Genomic DNA, 18,971 nt, shown 5'->3' on the forward strand with positions numbered 1-18,971 from the left:
TTGCCCGCATGGTGGGCCTGCTCTCTTCTTCGATTCAAGCGATTTTTCCGGGTCCTCTACACTACCGAGCCCTTCAGCGTTTAAAGATCTCCCATCTACAAAAGGGTCTCCGTTATGCGGACCAGGTTCTCCTCTCCGAGGAATCTCGTGCAGAGATGAATTGGTGGTTAGAACATATGGAAGCCTGGAACAGCAGAGCTATTTTCAGCTCGTACCCGGATGTAGGGATAGAGTCCGATGCCAGTCGGTGGGGTTGGGAAGCCCGTTGCGGATCAGTTTCCACGGGAGGCAGATGGTCCAACACGGAGCTGAACCTCCACATCAATTGTTTGGAGCTCCTAGCCGGCTCATTTGCGATCAAGAGTCTCTCCTCTCTCAGGGCGAGCTGTTGTGTTCTTCTATGGATGGACAATACCTCGGCGGTGAGATATGTCAACAAGTTGAGGGGAACTCGTTCCCGCATTTTAGCGGAGATAGCCAAGGAATTTTGGCACTTTTGCCTTCAGCACAGGATTTCAGTTGTCGCGGAGTACCTCCCAGGGACCAGCAACATGGTGGAGGACTTGAACTCGCGACACCTGAGAGATTACAGCGATTGGAGACTCCATCCCAGGGCTTTCGGGGACTCTCTGCTCGGTGGGGCCCCTTCTCGATAGACTTGTTTGCATCTCGCCTCAATCGGCAGACCAAGTGTTTTTTCAGTTGGAGGCCGGATCCGGAAGCAACGAGCACGGATGCCTTCCTTCAGAACTGGTCTCAATAACAGAGTTATGCCTTTCCCCCCTTTTTAATGATACCCAGAGTATTGGCACAGATCAGACGTCAGCAAGCGGAACTGATTCTGGTGACACCTCTTTGGAGGTCTCAGGCTTGGTTTCCATTGGCTATGGAGTTGAGTTGCGATCATCCGATCCTGCTTCCCTTCCGGGAGAATCTTCTCCAAGACTCTCTGGGTCTTCGACATCCATTGATCCTGTCGGGTCAGCTATCTCTGGTGGCTTGGCGTCTCTCAGGGAAAGATGGAGCATCCCAGGGCTTTCGCAGGAGTCTTCCGATTTCATTGCAGGTTCCTGGTACTCCAGTACTCACAAGAGATACGCTTCGGCTTGGAAGCTCTGGAGTTCTTGGTGGGTGCTAGGGGTGCAGATCCTTCTTCAGCAGATTGCTGTCTGGACCTAAATTTTCTATCTTCCTTAGCAGCATCAGGTCTAGCTTACCGATCTATTAATAATTATCGGTCTGCTATTTCGGCAGGACATTTGCCTATTGAGGGCAAACCTATTGGAGAGTTTCCCATTGTTTGTAAATTAATGAGAGGTATCAGACAGGCTAATCCTCCTCGCCCTTGTTACTCTTCCTTTTGGGATGTGAACATTGTTCTTCGATTTTTAGAATCTTGGCCGTCCAATAGATTTTTGTCTAGGAAACAACTTTCAGCGAAGCTCACAATGTAGTTATGTTTAATTTCATGTAAGAGAGTATCAGATGTTAGAGCTCTGGATTTGGCTGGGAGAGAGTTTTCCCCAGATAGGGTTACGTTTTCTATTTCACGTAGAACTAAATGTAATCTGAAGTCCGTTTTCTTATCCCTGTTTTGTGGACAACCCCAAACTCTGTGTTGTACAGTGTCTTAGAGCTTATGAGGTGAGTACAGAAGAGTTTCGTTCTGAATGTGGGGGTCAATTGCTCATTTCCTTGGTTAAGCCTTATCATCCTGTTTCATCGGCAACCCTCGCTAGATGGATGCGTTGGTTATTGAATGAAGCAGGCATTGATGTTTCTAAATTTGGTGCTCACTCTTCCAGAGGTGCTATGGCGTCAAAGTCTTTTGCTTTGGGTTCTCGTTTAGAGGACATTCTAAGGGCAGCAGACTGGTCTTCTCCTTCGACTTTTAAAACTTTCTATTGTAAACCTATTGTGGATATTGCATCAGTGGTGGTGAATCAGCTTTGAACAAGCATAATCTGAGCCTCCGGTCCTGCCATAGAATAAAAAAATGTCTAGCTTTCACATTAAGAATTTTTCAATTCTATTAAGGACACAGAGGCGAGGATTATCCCACCGCACTGTATGTATATGTTATCTTGTGGTACATTATGTTAAATATGAAGTTCATGTATTATTTTATTGTATTTCAGTGCTACCCCACCCTATTTGGTAGTAGATATAAGTATCATTTTATGATGTTCAGTTTTTAATGGTCTGAATTTTCTTTTTCCTAGGAAATGACGAGAAGTAATTTCGGTCCGCTCTGTCACCGTTTCAAGTTTTTCCAGATGAGTTGGATTCATCTTTTTCATTATCCAGTTCACCTTTTTCCAGGATTGCTTTTGCAGGATTTCATGTTAAGACTATGACTTTATCTGTTGCGAATTCTGGACAAAAAAAGAGGAGTGTTTGGGTGTGAAGCAACACTTTATAGGCATCCTCCTCTATGGTTATCACGTGACATATCGGTATGTGGGATATGTAGTTTTTTGTTTTCCATGGTTTTCATTGGCTGCTGTTAAAATAAAGAGCATGGAAAGAGAAGCATAATCCTCGCCTCCGTGTCCTTAATAGAATTGAAAAATTCTTAATGTGAAAGCTAGATTTGTTTTTATTCCATACGTTTTAACAGTCAGAGAGAAGACAGCAAATGCCTGACCAGTTTACAAGCCAGTATGCTGCACAGAACCAAGTGCCTTTTTTGAAAGCTGCATCCACATTGCAACTTGTCAGATATCTTCTATGTGAATGTGACTCTGGAAGAGGAACACTACTGCCTACGGTATGGTGGAGTCTCTGTGGAGCCTGAACACCTTTCATAGGATAGGCTTTGGCAATGGAAGAAATATACACTTGGCAACAGAGACTTCATCCAGGTTTGATGTACAGAATAAAACCACAATTTATGACAAGCAGCTGTTCCAAAAGTCTGAATGTGGTTTAACTTTTCAGGTAAATTGTAAATATTCTAAAGACACCTAGATAAAGCAAAGTGTACAGAGTCACAGATGCATGCAGTCTGGGCTAAAAAAAAAGATTTACATTCTTCTGAAACTTCAAGTTCTCCATTTCTTCTGGCAGAGCTGATCTCTACCAAAAAGCTGTCTATTAAGTAGGAGGATTGGCCACCAGATGCTTTTGGCTCACACGGCTTGTGTATATGTAAGAGCAAATCCTTGGAGTTCAAGTTCCAGTGAGGGTGAAAAAGTTGCGGAAACATGTTGATGAAAGCAGGTTGTCATAACTGGTTTGTTCAAGTGTTTTTGTCATTTGAATATGCCTATGTAGGATTTAAATGTATCTACAATAATCACTGATTACAATTGAGTCATTTGTTTTTAACTACGTCCTGAAAGAATCCTTCCTTACTGCACACAGTCACTTTGCTCCCATATACCCAAACGTGTATACTAGTTTTTCAGGAGCTATGCTCTCAAATTCCGAAACAAAAGTGATGGGTGAAATTTCAGCCCTCCCTGCTGTACTACCAGACCTTGAACACCAGAATGAAATAAAACGTGTTCTTCATAATGAGCAGTCGTTCTGTGATCTCTATTTGTCGAGGTGAAAACTAGGGAGTATTTTTAAATCTTAAAATAGCTTCATGAACTGAGGAAACAAGAGCAATGCATAATGGAATATCTCCAACCAATCTAGAAGAATAGCTTCTCAAATATCACAGGTTTGTCTTAGCATGTGAACACAGCTAAAAGAATTTCCAAACTGAACTTCACCTTGTGTTAAGACTGATGTAATCTGCTGAGGAATTCTGCTGTATTCATTTCTCTTCCATCCAAGGTGGGATGCTACTGGAAAATGTTCTCATCAACTGGCCTCTGATTTTTTAGGTTGTAGGGAGGGTCAGACTAAACCCCTATAGTTTCTTGGAGACAAAACTATAGTATTGCTGTACGATAGGACTTTAACAATATTCCTTCTAAGGAGAGGTAGAAAAGACAGAAGGCATAGACAAAAGATACTGAGCCCTAGGAGACTAATGAGAAGGTCGCTGACCTGAATCAATTTAAGAGCACAAGCTCTATAGTTCACACAGTACATTTAACAGCCATACCAAAAATGTTTAATGGTTAGTGTTATTGCAAGAATCTGAGCTTGAAAGGACCCTCAATTCAAGTGACAGATACCTACAGACCATTCAAAAAGAATTTCTAAATCCTGGCAGACAATCTTAATCTTTTCAGTTGTGAGCCGAAAGATCACCATAAAAATTGCATTGCAGCTCCTGCATCGAAAGCTGGGCCATCTGAACTACAAAGATGTACTGAAACCGCTAAACCGCAGTCAAAGGAAAGATGGAAAAATGCTCTTCTACAGATTTCGAGGAATCCATCTGGTCCAGAGGTGGAAACTACCAATCTATACATGACTCTTTGATGAATCATATAAAATGAAATCCATGTATGACGATTAGTTGGGCTTGGTTAATCAACAATTCCAAACTATTAAGGGAATAGCAAACTACAAGATGGTTATCTGAGTGAGTACTAAGGGAGAGGGTCTTGAACACGAGTGTTCAAAATAAGGGGATGCTTGAACATGTTGGTGAACATTGAACCCCAACGCTAAAAGAAATATTCATGAAACTGAGATTAGGTCAGCCCAGATGGCAAACAGTTGTACTCATACTGATGATCTGATGGGTATTCTGAGGAACAGGCAAAGCTCTTCCTTAATAGGCATATGGAAAAAGCACAATGAAGCTCTACAGATATCATCAAGCTCCTAATCTGCATTGCTTCCACTATACAATCTACCTTAACCCTGGGAAAGACTTCACTAGACAAATTTAATGCAATTGATGCCTTGGTCTATTTGGGAAACAGTACCTGCAGTAACACTCCATGCCCCTTTCATTCTTCTCGCTAACTGGATTTCTCCTAGATGAAGATCTAATATTACTCAGGCAATATAGCAATAGCTTTATTCTTGAAGGACATCAAATAAGGACTAAAGGACATTTTTTAAATACCTATCCTTGATAAAATTTAGTACCCACTGGTTAAGAGTCACTTGAGATCATTGATAGTAATCGGAGGAATTGCCTGCCTCCTACCTGGCATGTTTATATCAGGATGTTCAATAGAGGGTTTTGCATGCCCAAGAGGAAGTCGGTCTGAGTTCCTGGAGAAAGTTTCAGTACAGAACAATAATTTGTCAGTATTAAGAAACATAATAATAACTGAACCCAAACAGCATGCCTTTAAGATGAATATGTGTTAAGTACATTAAGCCACCAAGTGAACTATGTAATTCCAAAATGAATTAATTATTGAACAATGAAAATAATTACAAGAAAATAAGAACACTGGTTCAAACAAGGATATACTGCAAATCTAACTAATTTTTATACTATTCGTACATACAAAGTGTGCATTTTCAACAGTCAGATTATTCCATTCCCCCACTCCTCATTTTTCCCCATCACTCTCTTTTCCTGCTATATAACATTCTTGCTATACCTTCAAACATCACCACATCCAGCCCCCCAATACCATTTCATTTCCTTCTACCTCTCCTCTCTAGCTTGTCCCTCAACCACTTCACTCCACCCTATCTCTCTACATCCAGTGCTGTCTGATGCTATTACGCTGCACTAATAATTATTATTCTGTTCTCCTGCTTCTGATGTTCCATATTACTGGCAAACAGAACAAGGAAGAGCCTCTATAAGAATTTGGAGCAACTGGTGCGCATCTATGTAAGCGCCACGTCTTACTCGGGTTTTAAAAACCACACCCAAGCCCTTTCTTTTTGCAACTGAGGAAGGATGCAGGGATTAGTTTCTCTTATGTTCCCCCTTTTTGGGCAGTACCATTTTGCTCTTCTGCTGTTCTAGCTTTCTGGATTGTGTGCCTTTGATCTCTTTTTAATCATGATTGAATCCTGAATGTATGCCCCCCAACTGTAATGGGCTCAAAGTAGTGGATTACATTTGGCAGGCAGTTCAATGAGGCTGACCCCTACAAGGTGTGTCCTCTCATACAGGGACCCAGCATTCTGTAACTTCTTGGTTGTGTGAGATGGAATACATCAGAGGCCACAGCAAAAATGGCTTCTCAGAATGTCCAAGAAGAGACTGGTACCAAAAGGAGACTGTGGATAGATAGATGAAAACTGTCTTATTTAGTTAAAAGGAGATAGGTAACAGGCACAATCACTGATTCAAGATTATCCATTGCCTCCATGTTCTAGGTTCTAGCAAATGCATTTAAAAGTACCTTGGGAATAAAAGTCCTGCTGTAGTGCATGGCCTGTTCATGCCTGGATCTGTCTGAATGGTAGTAAGAAGGGATACTCATGCTCTGGAACACAACCAATGAGGCATGTGGCATCCTAGGTTTGATTTACCTCCATAGACCATTCCCACATAAGAACACAGTCCTCAGGCTAAATGCCTAATTTTGGAGGTTGTGCTTGCTTGATTTCTCCAAGGCCTGGTCCCAGTTCTTCAATACATGGGACTGGTGTTGTAGTACTGGACAACATGAAAACACACTGTACCACATTAGAATTACTCAAATCATATCTAGCACAGCTCCCAAATCAAAATGGCAACTTGATTAGAATGACACCTTGCTTCTAGATATTCTTCTGCCTCTTCTTTGAGCAAAGCCAGAAGAAGAAGAAGAAAAGAAAGAAGAAAACAGAGAAAAGGATTACGTCAGTTCTGAAATAGCCTGAGGAATCAAGATTACAATGCCCTTGTGGGTTACTTTCTCCTAGTTTTGGCACAGTTCTCTGATTCACAGAGTTTTTTTTAGTATCTCTGGTGTTCTTAATGAACGTTCAGGTTAAAAGACCAGTGGTGTTACAAGTTTTTGAACATACTTTAAAATATGTGCCTGTAGTCCATTTTTGCCGCAGCTAAGACTACAGTGACACCTCCATTGACCACTTCAAATTATACTTTAAGATAGTCAAAGTGTTCCAAATTCAAATGTTAAAATAACAATATACGAAAAAATCAGGAACAGTTGGAATTTTTTGCAACATTAGCTAAACATAATCATTCTTTCTGATCCTTGATGATTTGACCACTAGGGTGAGCCCACACTAAACCTTGCACCCGTATGTGTTTCCCGTCTACCAAATCGCTCTTCAATGCTAACTATTCCAGCTACCAGTATGTCCTTTTCCTTCAAAGAAAAATGTTGTGGACATTTCTACATACTGGCTCGACAAGTGTTGATGACATCATTTGTACTGCAGTTTAGTGGTTAGACAGCTTGGGCGGTATAGGTGCTTCCTTCTCAACCCCAAATCTAGAATTGTCGCTGGTTAGGCAACTTTGTTTTGTGAAACTCTTCCCATTGCCAATCGCAGAGCAGTTTTGTTAAAAACAAAACTATGCTAGCTGGTGGTACATGCCATGATGGAATGGCGGGTCAGTTGCCATTTTTTTAAATGACAAACTGTCAGAAAGATGGTTGTCTTTAGGGATTCAGAGCCTCCAGGGGAGTTTTTGCTCAGTGCATAGGGGACATTTTTTTAATTTTCCCAGTATAATGGACAGGAAAATATAAAGGCTTACTTAATGTTCCAGGTAGGCTGAGCCTTTCAAATCCATTTCAGCTAGTAATCCAGTACCAGTGAGGGTTTTTCCAGAAGTAGCCAGTTGTTACTGTTCCATATGAAACAGTATTACCCCGCCTCTACAAGAGATGGGGAGCCCTGAGCTGAGTAGATAAGCCAGGGCCCCATAACTGCCCAGCTATAAATTAATCTTTAAAACTCATTACACCTTCTATATCGGTTACATCTGGGCTTCTTAGTTTGGTGTTCTTTCCCTGTTGCAGAGCATTCCCTACTCTGTGAAGAGGATGATCACTTTGTGGCGATGGGTTACATAAGGCCCACTCTCCAACATTTAATGCCGTCACCGTTTCTGTATAAGGAGGCAAAAGCATGAGAGAGCCAAGGCAACAAAGCATATTAACATTTGTGCATTGCCATTTGACAGAATAATACTCAGTTTTGGCTGTTTAAAATTTACTAAAGTGGGGAACTTGTAATGACTAAATCGCTCCTCCCTTCAGATCCAGTAAAAATAGTTTTCTATACCGGCAGTTTTTCAGGAGAAAAGGAAATACCTATACAAAAAAGTTACATGAATAAACACCTTGTGGACGTAAATACCAGAATTATTGATGACTCTATTGATGCGTACCTTTGATTGGGTTGCACATCTTTATTGCATACAGATATCCAGTAAGGGCCGGATGAACTAATTTCTTTAGGTCGCAAAAAGGGGAATAAGGATTCGGAGTGAGTCAGAATTCAACTCACTTTAATAATATTTATTAGGTCATTATGAGAGGGCATGTGGCCGGCAAGGATCAGCAGAATACTATGGGGGCCATTACGACCCTTGACCGCTGCCAAAGCAGTGGTGCGACCACTTTGGCGGCCTTCTGACCACCACATTATGACTGTGGCGGTTGTGCAGCGATGGGACTGCCAGCACCACCAGTTCTCCTCCACTGGAGGGACTGGCGGTTGTGGCGGTCCTAATCCGCCACACAGCACTGCAAGCAGTGCCCTCCTAGAGATTACGACCCCCTTCTCCACCAGCTTTTATATGGCAGTAGCGGGAGGAAACAGCGTTTCCGCAGATTGACCAAGTGAGAAACTCTTAATGGGGCCTGCGTGAAGGCAGCTGCACTGGCAGCCACCTGACCATTTGGACTTCCGTCCGCCGAAATCATAATGACCCCCTGTGTCTGTAACTTCATTTGAATAAAATAACCTTTTTATTTTAAAGCAGCCTCGTTTCGCAAAGGAAATAGGACTGTTTAAAAAATGTTTTGTTTTTCAAAGTTTCAGAGAGAGATGGCAGTGGTCCTCCAGTCTCCTGCCTACTCACACTAAAGGTTTCACTTCACTTCACAAAGTGGGAGGGGTCCAAAGAGGACCCCTTCACTTTTTCAAAAAAGGTACCAGCCCAACTTGGGAGTCACTTATTTTTGAAAGGTTTGTGGCTGGAATCATGCAATTTTTGACGTGACACCCACAAGATACCCCTTTCAAATTTAGCAGTTGATAACAGTGTGACTCCTAAAATGGGTTTCTTACATTGGAGAAAACATTTTTTCCAGTCTCAAACATTAAATTGGAGTGTTTCAGACCGCAAAACACTTTTGTACATCTGGCCATACATGCTTAATAAATATAAATTACTGAGCCCTTGAGCTCTGGTCACCAAGAAGAAAATATCTTTCCAGCCTTCTAAGTTGTGTCCGGGAGGTGGGAGGAAATGAAGCAATAGAGTGATAATAAGGTTAATTCTGTTTAAAGCAGGCAGCCCATTCGGTTAGCAAATCAATTTGGTAAAAGTGAGAGAGAATAATAATTTTGCATATGTGATGCATGTGGAGATTTGAAAATAATATTTAAAGTGGAGAAATGCTGAAAACGAAATGGAGGTCAAAGTTTGACAACAATGATGATATGAATGGAGCAATTAGGGGACGGAATGATGGTGTTGCGCAGAGAGCAGATACATCCTAATTGGTGTAGATTAATTGTGAGGGGTGCTGAAAGGAAGTGATAAATTGAACTGTAGGATGTGATAGTAAATACATTCTCATGCTGCGTGACTTGCTAGCTTTCTCTGAGTTCAAAAAGCTTTGGGAGGGTTTTATATGTGCTGGGAAGAAGGAGATAAGAATAGTTCAGATAAACTGGGTGTCTCTCACCTCTGTCAGTTTGATGATCTCTCCAGAGCTAAGGCACAACTTCTTGTTATCATCCAGTACTGTATTCATATTTTCAATCCATACTGCATCTACTGGTCCATCAAACATGTACCACTTCTTATCATCGTCTGCAGTAGCGGCCCCTCCACGAATGAGTGAGGAAAGGATGCCATCAGTCCTGTCAAACAAGTCAACAGGGGGATGGATTAGCGACCCAGTATTGATGGGCACTTACTGTAAAGTAGTGTAGAAAATATTATAAAATGTATGTTATTTAGATAAGAAAAACGTAATGTAATGCTCTCTTTCATTCACACCCAGGCACTGAACCTAAAACCTATCATCATCTCCATAGCCACGGACCTCAAACACGTTTCCTTCATCTTACTTTAACAGTACAGGATAATTTCTTAGGTATTTTTCATACAGCTTAATCAGGACAGACTCAAGTTGTTGGCCACACTGTGTACAAGAAGACCTCTATCCCTTTATTTTTCTGAGAATTGGTGAGAACTTGTTATGGTGCCTATACATCATCTCATTCCTTTTTTGCACTGGTCCCACGGTAAGACCAAGACAGAAATCCAGGCCCCTCTGTGAAGGGAAGAATAAGTTGCTTACCTTAGGTAATGCTCTTTTAGGAAGAGCTGGTGTCAGTTGCTTTCAAAATTGTCTCCCAGATGCAGAGCCCTAAAACAAATTGGTAGGCAGTGTGCTAGTTCCTAGACTTGGTCAATCTTATTAACCGATAGAGGCCAACCATGAAACAGGGAGGATGTTAGGATTGGTGAGTTATCTACAGCGAGATAGAGACTCTACCAGAAAGAGCATTACCGAAGTTCAGATATTTGTTCTGATACAGACTTCTAGCTGCAGACTTCTCACCTTGTGAAAATAATATATAAAATATATATATAAAATCACACAAACAGCTGATTGTCCACCCCATGGTCATTGGTACAATCTGTTTAGAAGCTCAGTGCTCTCTTGGGATCCAAGTGATGAAATCGCCCCTCCTCTTTAGAGGGGTGAGGCAAAGCATAGAACACTGGCTTCACAAGTTTCAGCAATAAGTACTCCTGAGTCTGCAGAACAAGTTTTTTCTGGGAAGAAGAAAGTGTATGGTGGATTGACACAGAGCCCAACGCTCACTCACACCCTGTGCCAAGGTAATGGCAATGAGGAACACAGTCTTGATAATTAGAAGCCATAAAGGGCAGCTGTGAAGCAGCTCGATCGGAGTACACATCAGATAAGTCAGGGCCATAATAAGGATCCACTGGGGCACGACAAAACAAAAAGGGGGAAATGTGCTGCAGTCCTTTCAAACATCGCATCACAACCAGTGACTTAAACAATGAAGGATGATCTGGTAACCTTCAGAAGTCAGAAAGGGCCGAACAATAACCCTTAACTGTTCACAAAGCAAAGCCATGCTGCACAAGAGATAGAAAAAAAAAAAGAACGTCAGATAACTTGGCCTGGAGTGGATCAATGTGGCATGTTCCACAAAAAAGTCACACTTTTCCCAACAACTGGTGTAAGCAGTTTTTACTGAGGGATGTCTTGCTGACAAGATAGCATGTATCACCTCCAGAGGAAGCTCGAAGGTGTTCAGCCTTCACCACTCAATCTCCAAGCATGAAGTTGGAGATTGTCAAGGCCTGGGGGCAGAACCCAGCCCAACCAAGTAGCGATGCATCAGTCACCACTGGGTGGGGAAGGGAGAAGTGCCTGCCACTGACCCAATCGCAGTCCAGTACTCACCAATGCAGATCTTTCACAGTCTCCTCGGAAATCTGAACATGGTTAGAGTTTCCCTTGATGTTGGGCCCACTGAGACTTCAGATGCCATTGTAGAGCCTGCATATCCCATCTAGTGTGCTTGACCAGAAGAATGCAGGAGGACATCAGTCCCAGCAGCTTCAGAGTCAACATCACTGAAAGCTAGGGTTGAAGCTGAAAGATCTGTATCATAGCCTGAATGTCCTCGACTCTCTTTCCCAGGAGAAAGGTATGAAACTGAACTGTGTCCAAAATGGCTACGATGAAGGGGAGCATCTGAGAAGCAGTCAGGAGTGACCTCAATCAATCAATCAATCAATCAATGCTTGTAAAGCGCAACTACTCTCCCGTTAGGGTCTCAAGGCGCTGGGGGGGTGGTGGAAAGTGTATTGTTCACCGGTGGTTCTTAAAAAAGCCATGTATTCAGTGCCTTCATGAAGGTGAGGAGGGAGGTGGTTTGTCTGATGTGGAGAGGAAGGGCATGCCAGGCGGTGGCTGTGAGGTAGGAAAAGGAGCGTCATCCTGTTCTGGTTTTCCTGATGCGGTGTACTTCTGCGAAAGAGAACTGGGCTGAGCGTAGGGTCCTGTGGGGTATGTGGAGGTTGAGTCGCTGGTTCGGTTAGGCTGGTCCGGTATTGTGGAGGGCTTTGTGTGGGTGGGTGAGGATCTTGAAGGTGATTCTTTTCTCTATGGGAAGCTAGTGCAGTGTACACAGGTGTTGCGGGATGTGGCAGTGTCAAGGTAGGTCGAGGACCAGTCTGGTGGCGGCGCTCTGGATGTTTTGCAGTTTGCAGATGAGTTTCTTGTTGATTCCGGCGTAGAGTGCGTTGCCATAGTCCAGTGTGCTGGTGATGAGGTCTTTCTATGTTCAAGGGGATCCATTTGATGGACTTGCGTAGGAGGCAGAGGGTGCGGAAGCAGAATGAGGTGATTGAGTTGATTTGATGGTTCATGCTTAGATTGGAGTCCAGGATGATCCAGAGGTTGTGGGCTTGGCTGGTGGGGGTGGGCGGGTTTCCGAGGATGGGTGGCCTCCAGGAGTCGTTCCACGTGTTGAGTTGAGGACCTACGATGAGTACTTCTGTCTTGTTTGCATTGAGCTGAAGGCAGCTGTTTCTCATCCAGTTGGCGACTGCTTCCATGCCTTGTGGAAGTTGTGTTTGGCTTTGTTGGGTTCGTTGGAGAGGTAAAGGATGAGTTGGGTGTTGTCTGTGTAGGAGATGATGTTGATCTTGTAGCTTCTGACAATGGTTGCTACCGGGCCATGTAGATGTTAAACAGCGTGGGGCTGAGAGAGAGGAAGGGGGCGAGTCTCACTCGTTGAGTTCTGCCGGAGAGGAAGGATTGGATCCAGTCGAGGGCCTTATCTCTGATGCCGGCTTTGTGGAGTCCTCATATCAGGGTGTGATGGGAGACTGTGTCGAAGGCCGCCAAGAGGTCTAGCAGGATGAGTGCTGCCATCTCTCCCTTGTCCAGCAGGGAGCGGATGTTGTCTGTTGCGGCAAGGAGGGCTGTTTTGGTGTGATGGTTTTTCCTCAATCCGGATTGAGAGATGTTGAGGATGTTGTGGTCTTCTAAAAACGTGGCAAGTTGGCTTTTTCAATGACTTTCGCAGGAAAGGGAGTAGGGGGATGGGCCTGAAGTTTTTGAGGTAGGTAGGATCTGCTGAGGGTTTCTTGAGGAGGGGGTTGATCTCAGCACGTTTCCAGTTGTCGGGGAAGGTGGCGCCAGCTAGTGAGCTGTTGATGGTGAGGCGGAGCTTGGGGTCGATGGTGTCTGCAGCTCTGTTGAAAATGTGGTGGGGTCACAGATCCGTGAGGGCCCCGGAGTGTATGGACATCATTGTTCTCAGAGTATCTTTGGTGGTGAGGGGGGTCCAGGTTGTGATTGTTGGTTTGTTGGTGTTGGGTTTTGGTAGAGGGGGTTCTGCGCATAGGTTGTCCTTGTTCAAACTGTCGTAGATGGTCTTGATTTTTTTACTTCAGTACATAGATAGTAAACCTCAAGATGACAGGAGATTTGTTGTAGTCTGGAGGTGGTTGATGACCGACTGGGGTTAGCCCACCTCCAACAGTCAGTTGTTGAGGTAGGGAAAGACTGGCACCTCTGACCTCTGAAGGTGAGCTGCCAACACTGCCATTACTTTTGTGAACACCCAAGGGGGACTGGTTAGACCAAAAGCATAGCGAACTGAATACTCTCCTCTTCCACCACGAACTGCAAGTAGCACCAATATACTGACAAGGAGGGCAGGAATATGGAAATAGGCGTCCTACAGGTCAAACACTATAATCCAGTCTCCAGCATAGAGACTGAGTGGGACAGAATAAGTATTTTGAATTCCACCTGGAGGAATGCGCTGAGAGGGAGCAGGTCTAGAATAGGCTGAGGACCTCTGTCTTTCTTGGGCACCAGAAAGTAGCGGAATGATAACCATGCCCTACTTCTGGCACAAACACCCTCACAACAGCCCCTTTGGCAAAAAGGTTTGCACTTCCTGCCACAAAAAAATGAGAAAAGGTCCTCCCTCCATCGCTAAGGGAGCAGTGGAAGGTATGGTGGAAAACAGAGAAAGGACAAGGTATATCCCTTGCAAACAATCTTTAGGACCAACCTTCCCGATATGATCTCCTGCAAGCCCTATAAGAATTGGTGTATTCTGCCTCCCACCAGGTAGCTGTACCCCTGAAAGGCTGCACTAAATAGGATTGACAGGGGGTGCCATGGAGGGTGGGCTGTGGGGTGCCCTGACCTTGGCTGCCGGGCAGTGGGCACCACAGCTTCTATCGCAATACTGCTGGAATTCCTGTAGGGGTTGGATAGTTTGGTTGTAAGGGGTGCCTCGGCCAAAGGAGTGGTGAAACTGTTGTGGAAAGGCTTATAGAGCAAGCAGTATCCTGCTTTCTATAAAGCACTCAAGAGCAGAAACATCTTTCTCTCTGAACAGGTGAGTTCCATTAAAGGGCATGTCCATTAAGGAGGACTGGACAAATTCAGTTGATCATATGGCAGCAAATGACCGCAAATGGCAACACTGGTAACTATGGCCCATCTGATGGAATCATTGGTGCCCAAGCCATACAGAATCGTGGACTTGGCAGCATCACAGCCATCTTGGATCGCCTGAGAAAGGACAAGGTGAAGATCTTGGGTCCCCAAATCTGAAAAGACATGTGAATATTGTCCCAACAAACAGCTGGGGTTAACAGAACAGAGAGCCAAGCTGGTAGAAGAAAAGACACATTTGCCAAACATTCCACTTGCTTAGAATCCCTATCAGGAGTAGTGGTGGGAAATGTGTTGGTATTAGAACAGCTGGTAGAAGCCTGCACTGCAAGGCTTTGTGGCGAGTGGTACTGCCAAAGAAAAGCTGGATTGCTTGCAGATGGTTGATGGCATCTGACAATCTGTCTGTAGACTGGGAGGACCAGAGCAAGGTTTGGTCCAACCAACAATGATTTATCCATCAGTGACTCGTTAAGGGGCAGAATGGGCTTGCATCCAGACATTAGCATTTTACCTCCAAGGTGGGGAGCTGGAGGTCAAGTACTTTTTCCACACTACGCACTACCATTGCATAGAAATTGGATTTATTTTTGGCTGACCCACAGAGAGAAAACAGACCTGTCTCTGGAGAGGTATCAAGGCCTCTGTCCTCCTGTAAGTCCTAGTACCAGTTGTCATCTTGGTAGGGGAACACAAACTTATCACCCGGTCATAACCACTATCAGAGTCAGTCCCAAAGAGGGAATGGAGTGAATGTTGTGTAGGCTGTAGTTCAAGCCAAGGAAAAAGTGCCTCAGGCAGATTTAAGCATGATGTCAGCCGAGATTGGACTGGCATCGGAAAGGACAATCTGGGGCGCAGTTTCAGGCAGCGAAGTCAGCCTTGACATACCCGGGGCCGGAGTGGGCTGTGGTACCAGCAGGTAAGTTGGAACAAGAGGCGAAGATAAGATAAGGGTGCAGGGTCCAGAAGACACCAAGGAAAAACCAGGCCATGGTATCCCAGGTGGAAGGCCTCTCTGCTCATTGAGGCCTGAAGGAGCACCAGAGGGTGTCAGCAGAAATCTAAAGAGCCAGAGCATGGTGGGCAGAACGCTTTGATCTGATGCAGCATGGGTGAATGCTCCAGAAACTGCTGCAGAATCGGCTCTGAAGTCGGCCACTTCAGGAGAGAGATTAAGAAAGGTGGTGCCAACCTAGTGTCTGGTTAAGTGAATATTAATGATGCGGAGGGGGGCTGAATCCTGCAGGGACATTCTCTGGTTTTTACGCTTACCTAATGACCTGGAGCACAATGAAGACAAACCTCTGTAGCGGCTCTGATACTCCAGCAACAGGAAAAGAACAGAGAGCGAAGTTTGGACATTAAGTTGGACTTGAAATGGTCAAGGAGGAGAGTCTTTTGACAACGTAGAGTTTTGCCTTGTGCACCCTGATGGCCTTTGAGTTCATTGACACGCAGTCTCTGCATACCTTGGAGTCATGTCTCAACCTCAGGCACCACAGACACACTTAATGGGGATCTGTCCCAAACATTTGTTTGAGACAGTCCCAACAGGGCTTAATACCTGTTGTTTTAAGGAAACATTACTTGTACACTGTAGAAATAAAGAAAAATGTAGGTAAATATCTCTGAGAGATGAGAAGGAACTCGGGATCCGCATCTCAAGGAGCCTAAAGAAAGGAACTAATGTCATCGCATGTCATCTTTATTGGCCCCACACAGAATTTCCAGAACGAAAAGGCATCAGTGTGGAGCTGCAAGATGCCACCTTCTGGCATGCAGAAGTACTGTGGATCCAGACTGGCTCCTGGGGAATATTCAAAGGGTGAGGAACTGCAGCTAGAAGTCTCTATCAGAATGGCCCTATTCCAAACTCACAGGGAACTCTTGGCCCTCTGAAGGCAAGTCTGTCTAAGAAGCCATTCATTTTCTCTCCCTCAAAAGAGGAAAATCATGACACTACTGAGGCACACAGTGCACTTCACAGTGTCATGAATGATACCCAAGTACTTCAGCAGTGGTTACGCATTTTGGCTTTATACATCACCTCCCTACATCTGAATTTAACTCACTCTTGGTGCAGACACTACAAAAACGCAGGAAAGAAACACAGAAAACAAGTATGTGTAAATTTTCATGATCACTGGAACCCATAGGCATGACACCAAGTGCTTCTTGATGTCCTCACAACTGTGCCCAGAAAATGGAATTACATTTTTTGGGTGGTGTGCTCTATGACACCCCATTCAGTCCACATGAAATATGAATGATGCCATGTGACGTAATGACAGCATGAAAATGTTTATTGGTCACAGCCTTTTGGGATTTTCCAAATATAAGTATTCTGGAGATGGCATAGAGTCAGGTATCTGGACTTTTAGTATTGGCATTTTATGTATTCTGCAGCAGGACCATTATTTAAAACATTCTTGGACCGGTGCTTTTGATGCAGCTTCGACTAACTGTGCTATCCCTTAAACATTCACTCTCTTCTTGCCCATATCCTGAAAGTAATTCCACTCTTACCTAGATAGTTTCCTGTAGGGCTCATGTCAAGAAGGCCTGGACTTTCTAGGACAGGATCAAATAACTTGTTTTTTTCCTAGTGTTAGATAATACACTGTACTTGTTTTATGAGTTTGCTTTTAATATCTTGCTTTTCGACAAGCAATCTTACTGCACTGAGCTCCTATACACTGAAGATAACATGGATGTCCTCTGTGCACAAGGTCTCCGCATGCACCCCTCTCTAGAGACTTATGTCACAGCTGTCACCTAAGTGAGAAGTACATTAAAACCCAGATTGTGAAATTCATTATTTCTGTGATTATGCAACTGCATTGAGAAAAACTAGTGCTAGATATTTCTATATCCCTGAGGTTTATAACGTTTAGGCATGGGCAGATGTGCCCGTCACACTGGAAACACCTAAGAGTGATATGAAGGATGGAATTGACAGCACTCATTCAAAATTGCAGGCCAGTAATGTCAGACTGAAACATGTCTGTCATTATGTGATCAATGCCTTCTAACAGGAAATTTGGCTATACAAGTAATGCAATGAGAATTGTTTTTCTGGCATGTGGTATGGGACAGGGTTTACCCCAAATTGTTAGACATGCATGTTAGAAATGAAAAACTTCTACAATCAGATCAAGGAACATGAAAGCTAGCTTATTAGATGCTGCCCCAATGTCAGATCTCATCAAGTCTCATTTGTGCCATCCACTGCCTCAGCCTGTTTGTGCAATGGCATTATCAGCTTCATATGGGAAAAACAAAATATGAATTACCTGAAATATGGTGGTTTTGGGCACTTCTATCAATCAGTGATTGGCTGTGGGCAGTGAGGTACTGACATGGGAGGGTATCTTCACTACATTCATAAACACTAAACATCCCCACCTGTTTTCTGGGTCCTAGATAATCTTTAATGCATTTACCCACTTTTGAGATTTTATTCAGATGTACTTGTGTCTTCCACAAATGTCTCATTTTACCACAATTCATTTCCCTATAGTTATTGGAGGTAATATTCTCACATGTCTCCTCTAGGCCAGTTTCTGCTTCCTTATGTGACGGTGAATACATTATTTTCATTATTTGCACAGATAAAGTGCTTATCAAAGGGCATTTAAGAAGAATTACATTTTTCCTCAGAAGGCTAGCAGCTCCTGCTCAACTCAAAGACTATCTTTACATTTTTTTAAACAATGAGACATGAGATTTCCAGAAAAATTCCTTCCAAGGTTTGCAAGGCTCACAGTGACTATATTTCCTCCATAATTTTGTCTGCATCTAATATGTCCCAGGAACTCTTTAAAATCATCAGTTCTTTTCTTTCTCCTACTGCCTTAGAGAATAAATGTACTCCTTCGGCCAACTTATGTGATGATCTTTCAGACATATTTTTTAAGAAAATCCAAAGATATTATACTCAGCTTTTAAGTCAAAGCCTAATTGATAATCTTGATGCCAGAAACTTGCCTTCTGGTTATTTATTGTCAGTATTTAATCCAATATCTCTTGACGACTCAACTAAAGAACTTGCCAAATGCAAATCCTTCTCCCTTCTGTATCAATGTCCCCCAGACATCTTAAAGTGAGTCTCCACATCTGTCAATCCCATTTTGAATAAGATCATGAAGACTTCATTGGAGTCTGCGACGGTTCCTAAGAGTTGGAAACAGGGTCTTTTGCTTTCAATATTGTAGAAGCCAAATACTGATCCAAATATTCTAAGCAATTTTCAACCAATACCACTTTTGCAGGCCATGGCAAAAAAGCTTGAGAAGTTAGTTAATAAACATCTCACCCATTACTTTGAATCAAATCATCTTTTGTATGACTCTAAATCTGGATTCCGTTCAGGTTTTAGTATCGAATCTGCAATGCTAAAATTGACAGAGTTTACTAAAGACAATCTCGACCAGAATTCATTGGCGCTGATGGTCCTACTTGACCTATGTTCGG

General features: G+C 43.4%; 1 protein-coding gene across 1 annotated transcript in view; it reads right to left on the reverse strand.

Annotated features, from left to right (window-relative positions):
• DNAH1 (dynein axonemal heavy chain 1) overlaps positions 1-18,971 on the reverse strand; it is an 827,745-nt gene that overhangs the window by 342,655 nt on the left and 466,119 nt on the right. The window contains exon 37 of the mRNA XM_069206595.1: positions 9,705-9,882. Within this exon, the coding sequence (XP_069062696.1) occupies positions 9,705-9,882 (178 nt within the window). The remainder of the gene's footprint in view (positions 1-9,704; positions 9,883-18,971) is intronic.

Source organism: Pleurodeles waltl, chromosome 9 (assembly GCF_031143425.1).
Source record: "Pleurodeles waltl isolate 20211129_DDA chromosome 9, aPleWal1.hap1.20221129, whole genome shotgun sequence".
In the NCBI taxonomy this organism is placed as follows: domain Eukaryota; kingdom Metazoa; phylum Chordata; class Amphibia; order Caudata; family Salamandridae; genus Pleurodeles; species Pleurodeles waltl.